Source organism: Mustelus asterias, unplaced genomic scaffold, assembly GCF_964213995.1.
Source record: "Mustelus asterias unplaced genomic scaffold, sMusAst1.hap1.1 HAP1_SCAFFOLD_2137, whole genome shotgun sequence".
Classification (NCBI taxonomy): Eukaryota; Metazoa; Chordata; class Chondrichthyes; order Carcharhiniformes; family Triakidae; genus Mustelus; species Mustelus asterias.
The window spans coordinates 50379-60113 of record NW_027592082.1 but is presented as its reverse complement, the minus strand read 5'-3'; the positions used below and the strand labels follow the sequence as shown (position 1 = coordinate 60113).

The 9735-nt window shown below is 43.7% G+C and overlaps 1 protein-coding gene across 1 annotated transcript; it reads right to left on the bottom strand.

Moving 5' to 3' along the window:
• Positions 1-339: 339 nt before the first annotated feature.
• Positions 340-8676, bottom strand: LOC144489321 (uncharacterized; the record flags this gene model as incomplete). The annotated part of the gene is made up of 4 exons (XM_078207206.1): positions 8666-8676; positions 4965-5106; positions 2800-2922; positions 340-708 (listed from the first exon to the last, which is right to left on the bottom strand). Coding segments are annotated over exons 1-4 (645 nt in total), but the record flags the coding sequence as incomplete, so codon positions are not given.
• Positions 8677-9735: the final 1059 nt, after the last annotated feature.

Below are 9735 nucleotides of genomic sequence, written 5' to 3'. Positions count from 1 at the left end.
ATTTTAAAATCTACTCGAACATCTTAATAAAGCTTTCATACTTTGGAATACTGCATTTAATAGTCTCTTTCAGTTACTAAAATTAACTGAAAATAGACAACTCACAGCATGATTTTTGCCTAACCATAACCAATGCACAGCAAAGCTGCAGTGAGGAAGCAGGAGAGGCAAAAGAATCTAAAACCAAAGCAAAACCTTCCTCCAAGCCAATCAGAACCTCACACTTGGGGTGGGATTTTTTGGCAGGTATTGTCATGAACAGGATGGGAAAATTTGGAGAGCCGTTGACTTTTAATATCCCACCCAATAATGTTTAAAATAATTCTGTCTGATTTTTACCTGATTCTTCACTGCAGTAACGTAGCCGCTTCCACGCCAGTCGACAAACACGCGTGTCAGATCATCATCACTTTCTTCATCTTCATCAAGTTCATCATCACCTCCATCACTTTCAACATCTCCGTGAAGTTCATCATCACCTCCATCACTTTCTACATCTTCATCAAGTTCATCTTCACCTCCATCACTTTCTACATCTTCATCAAGTTCATCTTCACCTCCATCACTTTCTACATCTTCATCAAGTTCATCTTCACCTCCATCACTTTCTACATCTTCGTCAAGTTCATCTCCATCAACTTCTTCAGTCGAATTGTCAGCTTGGATTGGGAGAAATCCATTCATGCGTTCATTGAACTCTTTATCGGTCTAGAAAGTCAAATACAGGGATATTCATGAATGAAGTGATTGGTTTTTAAAGGAGAATGTGCAAGAAGAGAGTAGATAACATTACACGGCCACATTCTTATCCATTCACTGAGTTTAGCAAAAAGAGAGATCAAAGTAACAAGCATCACTGACATGTGTAATGTTCGACGGAAATAAAGAACTGCAGGAAAATGGTTTGTCCATTTCTGCACATTCCAGGATAAAGGTGGGTGGAGAGCCTGAAGGTGATAAAGTATCTCTCTGGTCGAGGGTACCACAAACAAAATGGCAGCAGTGATTATACATGCACCTCATTTTGTGTGCGATGAATTGAGAATCATTTGGTGATTAAAATCTTCCAGAGCACTTTCTCAGTGAGGAGAGTGGGTAAAGTTCCCCCATGATGACTAAGTTTATTGATGTTTAACTGACCCATCCCCATCAGGAAGCTCTCACATTCCATCACCAACCTGGTCTTAATTCCCGCTCAAGGCTCAGGCTGCAGAATTGGCCTCAGGACCCTTGGACTTAGAGGAGAAAGTTGGGCAGCATTCCTGATCACAATCTGAAGGAGGCTTATCTAAGTTTCAGGGTACAGATCTGCCTCCTTACAGCTGTGTGCTTTTCAGTGACTATAATTGGAAAGCTTAGTGCAATAAAATTATTGATTTAAGATATCAAATGTGATGAATTTTCAAAGTCTGGTAACTGGTCCGAGTCAGGTGTGATTATTCCATGGCGCCCCAATGTACCAGGTCCTGAGGTCTTGCATAGGTAGTGAGCTTGCAGGCAGGTTTTGGTCTTGCTTTAAATGTCATCATATGCAATTTGCCTGTGTTTAAAATCAAAGGTATTAACACGTGATATTGATTCAACCTGGATGTCCCTCCTTTATTGAGATAATATATTGAGATAATATATCGTTCTGTTGGAAGGTTCAAACATCATATTTAGGTTTTCCAGGATATATATTTTCAAGTAACATTCGCACCACACAAGTGCCAGGCAATGACCATTCCCAATGAGAGAGAATCCAGCCATCACCCAATGATATTCAATGGCATTACCGTTGCTGATTCCCCCACTATCATTATCCACCATTGGGGTGGCACAGTGGTTAGCACTGCTGCCTCACAGGGCCAGGAACCTGATTCAATTCCAGCCTCAGGTGACTGTCTGTGGGTTTCCTCCGGGTGCCCGGGTTTCCTCCCACAGTTGAAATATGTGTGGGTTAGGTGGATTGGCCATACTAAATTGCCCCTCAGTGTCAGGGGATTAGCTAGGGTAAATATGTGGAGTTACGGGATAGGGCCTGGGTGGGATTGTTGTCGGTGCAGGCTCAATGGACCAAATGGCTTCCTTCTGTACTGTAGCGATTCTCTGATCACACTGGAAAGTAGCTGTTCCACAAAGATCAGGTTTGGTTTTGATGCTCCCCATGGTTGAATATCCTGTCCACATGAATTGTTGAGTTTGACATCAAACCTGAGAAAACAGAGGGTGTCCATGAAAAGAACTCCAATCAGTTATTGTCTTTTTTGGGAGTGGGGAAGGTGCCGTTTTGAACTGGGATCCAACATTTCACATTCAGACTTTATTATTTCACATTCACAATCCAAATAGTCTCTCATCAATTTCCCAATGATTTCAATGACAAGATCTGACATTGGAGTTGAAATTGCCATTGGTCCCAGTGTTGGGTTTTAGTCCATCCCTGCGGGAAGGTTAGGCCAAGGAGAGATTAATGCAGTTGGTGTGTTGAACACTGTCAACACTATCCCATCATGTTTAAATTGTCACTTGGTTTGGGGCAGGTGAACCCATCCCATGCTTTTTATTCAGAAAGTACAGCAGACACACGAGCCGTGTCCCAGACCATGGTGCAGGCTGTCTGACAACAGGAAAAATAATGAATTTAGATATTAAAATGGAAAGGAGAATCGATTTTTACAAAACATACATTGGTGAGGGAGGTTAGATTCTTTAGTGTAATGGGGCATTGTGATATCACTAACCAATCACGCCTTATTCAGTAATAGCACCACAATAACTGGTATCTAATAGAGCCCAGACTAGACATCTTATACACACCAGGTCTCCAAACTCATTCATTCCCACAGTAAATGTGTGTTTCCCCATTGAGTATTCCAGGTTGTGCTGTTCGATGTATCTCACATTGTCCTCCCATATCGATCTCCTGTGGGTCTCTTCTTCCTGAATAAAGACATTTAGTCAGTCAGATTCTGGCATCTTCCATTCCGGAAATTATTAAAAATCCACTTGCAAGAATGAAATAATGGTCCGGATTCTATGATCACACTGGAAGGTAGCACAGTGGTTAGCACTGCTGCCTCACAGCACCAGGGACCCGGGTTCGATTCCTGGCTTGTGTCACTATCTGTGTGGAGTTTGCACATTCTACCCGTGTCTGCATGGGTTTCCTCCGGGTGCTCCGGTTTCCTCCCACAGTCCAAAGATGTGTGGGTTCGGTGGATTGGCCATGCTAAATTTCCCCTTCGTGTCAGGGGGACTAGCTAGGGTAAATGCATGGGGTTATGGGGATAGCACCTGGGTGGGATTGTGGTTAGTACAGGCTCGAAGGACTGAATGTCCTCCTTCTGCACTGCCGGACTCTTTCTCTATTCCCTGATCTCGCCTGTAGCTGGGATTCTCCAGCCCCGCTGCAGTCAACAGAGGTTTGGCTGAGTGCCAAATTCTCTATTCTCGCTGGCAGTGGCAGCATGGCGGGAATGGCCAGAGAATTGTGGCCATTTCACGGTTCGGTTTCCATCCTCTTATGCAGTTGGGAGAAGTTGCACTCATTCCCTGCCTCAGAGACAGAGAGGGCAGGATTTTCTGGCCGTGCTCGCCCCAATACTAGAAAATCCCGTCTGAAGTCCTGACGACAGAGCCTGAAGTGGGCCTCATTTGCGCTGACGTGTCGAGAGCGGGCTCCGCAATCGCACGGTGGGGGAAGCTTTTCATTGGTGAAACTCACTGTCAGCTGACAATGCAACAAATTTGGGCTGGCTGTAAAAGAGCCTGCTGGACAAACAGGTCCTGTTTCATGGCCACAAATTTCCTGCCCAACTCCATTACCTCAGTGATCCTGTTAATATATCAGTACAACAGTTCCTCGCCCTCAGCCTCTCTCAAACATGTCACCCCATCAATCTCTACCTGACTATTTACTGTCATTCCTCACCCCCCAACCCCCTCTCCCCACAGCCCATCCCACCATATCGATTATGTCTGAAATTAGACAGAGACCAGCCCCACCCTCTGTCCTCCATTGGGTGACAGGTTGGAACCCCTCATCCTTCATGCCACTTGTCCAATTAAGTTCAGGGTGTGAAGACTCACGGATGGCCCTCCCACCACTGGCACTTGAGGTCCTAATGTGGCCAACTGATGCCCAAACAAGGGTCTCATCTCACCATGGCTGGTATCCACCCCGGCAGGACATTCATCATGCGCCAGGCCTGAAAAGCAAACTCTGTTGGAGTTGCTTACAGACCTCCAGGATGTAGGCCCCCCAATTGAGGGAATCGGTGTTGTGAAGTGCGGGGATCCAGTGAGAGCCACTGCTTTGTCCTTGTTGCCAGGTCTCCACCAACTCTGACCACACCCCCAGCCCGCCGTCACTCACCAGTGGACAAGGCCTCAGGTGGGCGTTTTACAGGAAGCAACACCACCCCCTGGTGGCACTGCCAAGCAATGCATACTTGTCAGCCTTTGATTGACTGGCAACTCTTGGGTGATGTGATTTCAGCCCTCGGCGTTCTTGATCCTGTGGAAGTCCTGTCACTGCACATTGAAGTCTTGTTTGGCACTTAATTCAGCGGGTCTTCCCAAAAGCAGGTGATGTGGGGCTTTCACCAACTCTCCAGCCAGTGGGCGAGAGCCCTGTCACCCACATTTAATTCTGCCCCAGATCTCTGCTGTTTCAATGTGAGTTCATTCGGAAGTGAAATTGGAAACACATTGATCCGAAGGTTCTCGGGGATTTCTCCCAGTCTCTAACTCCAGTCCTCTACTGGAGTTAGAGACTGGGAGAAATCCCCGAGAACCTTCGGATCAATGTGTTTCCAATTTCACTTCCTATATCCATTCCCCTCAACAGGAAACTCACCTCTCCCACCTTAACTCCAAGTAAAAATTCTCAATCATTTACCGAGTGTGTGGATTCCCTTTCCCCTTGAGAGTGAGCTGAATGTTTGGAATAGGTTCCAGACTGGAACAAATTCCCCTTTTACCTCGGTGTACTGCTTCTCATGTTGTGATTTCCAGATCTTCCAGTCTCCATCCAGTCTTGAATCAAATGTGTGGCCTGAGGCAACAACCAGAATAGACAGCAGCACACAGCCCAGAAACAGAGAGAGCTTCATGCTGGACAATCTAATGGAGCAAAACCAATGGCATTAGACATGGAGTGGACAACCTTCACACATTGATGGGAAAATAGCTGTTTGGGAAAATTATTCTGCAAATGTACAAATATTATCCTCCTCAATCAATGAGGAGGTGATGGCCGAGTGGTATTATCGCTGGACCAGCTTTCCAGAAACTCAGCTAATGTTCTGGGGACCCAGGTTCGAATCCCACCATGGTAGATAGTGAAATTTGAATTGAATAAAAAACATCTGGAATTAAGAATCTACTGATGACCATGAAACCATTGTCAATTGCCAAATAACCCATCTGTTTCACTAATGGGAAAGAAATCCACCATCCTTCCCTGATCTGGTTACACTGGCAATGTGGTTGACTCTCAACTGCCCTCTGAAATGGCCCAATAAGCCACTCAGATCAAGAGCAACTAAGGATGGGCAATAAATGCTGACCAGCCAGCGACACCTTTGCCCCACAAATGAATAAACTGCTGTCACCTTTTTACATTTTTCCTTTTTTTTATTGGTACCTTTTGGTTCTTCATTTCTAATCAAAAAAGCCAGTTCAAATTAAGTCCTATCATAGTCCCCACATTTGAGACAAACTAGATCCAGGCTGTCAAGACAAGGCATTGCATCCCATCTTGGGTTCGATTAAACAAGACCCAAGCTGACAGGATGAGGAATTGCGCCCCCTCTCGGGCTTGATCTCACACTTCACTTCAGCCAAAAGGCCGAGATAGCTTTGAAAAATTGCATCAGGTAAAGCCTCAGTTTAAACTCATTGGCTCCCTGATCCTTTACTCTACCCGAGCTTGGTAAACCGTGATTGCAGGTGTCAGTAGCACCCCCAGTGCAATGGGCTAGCCTGATCATGCACTCTCCCATTCAACAGATAAAATACTTCATGGCCATGGTGAGTGGATTGGAATCTTCCTGCTATTTAATTAATGTTGTTCCATATTTAAGGCAAATTATTGGAAAGAGTAAAGAAAACATATGCAACTAATTTAAATTATACTGATTGGATGAGTGATTCTCACTCAGTGACTTCAGGAAGTGGAGTGGAGGACGCGCCCCTGTCTACATCAATCGGGACAAAGTAGAAATGGTTGAGAGCTTCATGTTTTTAGGTGTCCAGATCACCAACAACCTGTCCTGGTCCCTCCATGCTGATGCTGTAGTTAAGAAAACCCACCAATGCCTCTATATTCTCAGAAGAATAAAGAAATTTGGCATGTCCATTCCAACTCTCACCAACTTTAACTTTAATAGAAACCTTCTTTCTGATTGTATCGTAGCTTGGTATGGTTCCTACTCTGTCCAAGACTACAAAGGGTCTTGAACAAAGCCCAGTCCATCACTCAAACCAGCCTCCCACCCATTGACACTTTCTACACTTCCCGCTGCCTTAGAAAGGCGGCCAGCATAATTAAGGACCTCACACACCCCAGACATACTCCCTTTCAACTTCTTCCATCAGGAAAAAGATACAAAGGTCTAAGGACACGTACCAACCGAGTCAAGGACAACTTCTTCCCTGCTGCCATCAGACTTTTGAATGGACCTACCTCACATTAAGTTGATCTTTCTCTACACCCGAGCCATGACTGTAACACAACATTCTGCACTCTCTCCTTTCCTTCTCTATGAACGGTATGTTTTGTCTGTAGAGCGCGCAAAAAACAATACTTTTGTTTTTATACTAATATTTGTGACAATAATAAATCAAATCAAATCCAAAAATTCCAGTCTCTGAGTCACTAACCGAATGGCTCAAGTAGTTCAGTGGGTTAGGATTCATACTTTAAATACTTATACTAACCATCCAGAAAATATGTGTCCAAATTCCAAAATCTGCAGATAAATGAAGCTGCTTTTAGTCAAATAATGGGCTCCAAATGTGATTGACAGGAGAATTAGCTGTTTATCTCCATTCTGGTCAATAACACTGGTGTCACTGTATGCAGCCATTAAAATGCCAAAAAGCTGTTGGATTGTTACAAAAAATCACATTGGTTCACTTGTTCCCCAAATGCCCTTTCATCTCAAAATGACCATCCTTACCGAGTCTCGCCTATATGTGACACCAGTCCTGCACAGACCCAATGGTTTATTCTTAATTACCGTCTGAACTGTCCCAGTCATGGAACACCAGCCTCTGATCAATGATATTTTATGGGAAATATATGACAATTAGACTACAATGATATAAATATATATACACGCTCATCCGTTGACATGCACACATTATATAGAATGTAAATAATTACATACAAATATTTGGCACATTGTTGTGTTCTAATCAGTTTCTCCTGGATCTTCCCATCTTGCTTTTGCTAAACTCTAAATTCCCTACACAATACACAGCTCCCTCCCCACTCCCTCATTGCCTGAAGTCAATGGGTAGAAAGTACTGTTTACAACATTATTGTATCGATGGTTTTTATTATTTTTCATGGGATGTGGACATTTTGGCAAAGCCAGCATTTGTTGCCCATCCTTAATTGCCCTTGAACTGTGCAGCTTGCAATGATTTTGGCAAATCAAATAAACTAAATCAAACTGACTGACAGGCAAAGTAAAAAGGAGCAGCCTCTTATAAAGGGGTGTGGGGGAGGGGTCACCCAAAATAGAGGAAGGTTTTGCTGGGATATTGCAGAGGGCAGTTAAGAGGCAGCCAGATTGTTGTGTCGGCCACAGCAGATAAGACAAATTTACTGCCCTACTGGGCATCAGTGAACCAGATAATTGTCAGAGTCATTATTAACGAGAGTAGCTTTCTATTCCTGATTTAGGCCTCACTCAGGCGAGGCTCACAAAATCCCACCTGAGGTAAACAGAGAATTTTGTTCTGCGAGCCACGCTATCAGTTTCAGGGCAGGTGTGGCAGTAAAATTCCAGCCTTAGTATTTGAACTTTAGTTCCACCAGGCTTTTGAACCCATGCCCCCAGAACCATTAACCTGGGCCTGAGGATGACGAACGCAATGAGAGCACCACTACACCACCATCTCTGTATTACGCATTTTCTCTACCCAATCTCTTCCTCTACTGCTATGTCATACTTGATGTCTTTGGGGGAGTTTGGAATTTGCCTCGAGTTTATTCAACAATTCTGACTTGGGAATCAGAGATCCCTCAGAAAATAGCCATTTAAAAGGAGTACAGCAACAAACATCCGGGGGAATAAATGTATGAATCACTAAAAGTAGGGATACAGGTTAACAACATCTTGAAAAAGCAAACAAAGCACTGGGTTGAGTTCTAGAAGGATAGGATTGAAAAGTATAAACTTCTAATAAATTTTGATTGGAGCACACTTGGAGAATTGTGAATGGTTCTGGCCTCCATATCAGAAAAAGGACAGAGTGTTACTGGAGAAGGTGCAAAAGAAGGTTTTAGAATAATGCCAAATTGAGAAGTTACTCCTATCAGGAAATAGCAAATAAGTTGGGGAATTTATACCCTGTTCCATCTGAATGTCCACACACACAGAATGTGAACTGAACCCTCCCATTCCACCCAATTAATCAATGAACACTGGAAGGAACGAGACAAACTCACCTTGTGATCATCTGAGCAGCTCCACTGAACGGCGGATAGACTCCCACATTATATACACACACAGTCTTCCAGGAGCCATCCCTTCAGATCTATGGCCACATCATTGATTGGGAAATGGAAGACAAACGGATTAAATGAGATGGTGTCATGCCTTTCAGAATCTTGCTTAAGTATCAAATTCCTCTTTTAAAACAGAGGATGGTAACAATACTTTGAAATTTAATATTTGCATGACCTCTTTTTAATTTCCTTTATTTTTGATTAATTTTCTACTTATCTCAACCACAAAGTGTCTTTAAATCTGCACTTCAACTCCATTAAGGGTGGCCCAGACCTTTTAAGAACCTTGGATACCAAATAACATATCCATTGACCTTGCTGTGTTCCAAACACATTAAACAGTGTGATCAGCATGATAATATATAAGTAAGTGAACTGACCCTGTGTTCCAGCTCTGACCAGCTCACTACACCACAGGTATGCAGTGTCCAGCTTTACAGGAACATTGGCCTAAAATGTAATTGTGACATTGGATCCTCTCTCTTTGGCCGGAATTTTACCGGCATGCCCGCCCCGATTCTGGGGGCGGGCGACGCTCAGAGAACAGCATTCTCCATTGGCCTCAGGCGGGATTGTACGAACCTCGGGCGGATGTGCTGGTTAAATTCCACCCTTTCTTGGTGTTTTTTGATTAATTTTAAATTATCAGTAGAAACAGTATCAGCTCTGGGAAGGGAAGGTTTTGTGGACAGTTTTCACCCAAGTACCAGCATCGAACAGGTTAATCATGGGCCAAGTGACAAGATATCTTCCTTTCTCAACCTCAGAGAAACACCACCACGAAGAAGATAGAAACAGGATGAGTCTATTCAGCCCCTCGAGATTCCCTATCCAAACTGATTGACTTCATTTGACATCATCTGCCTTCAACAGTGTTCATTTGCACTCAGTTGGCATCAGTTTTGTTAAAACAACTATTTAGCTATCATTTGTCATCAGTTGCATTCAGAAGCAGTACGTAACTATCATTATTGTAAATAACATAACTGACAGCAATCACTTCAGTTGTC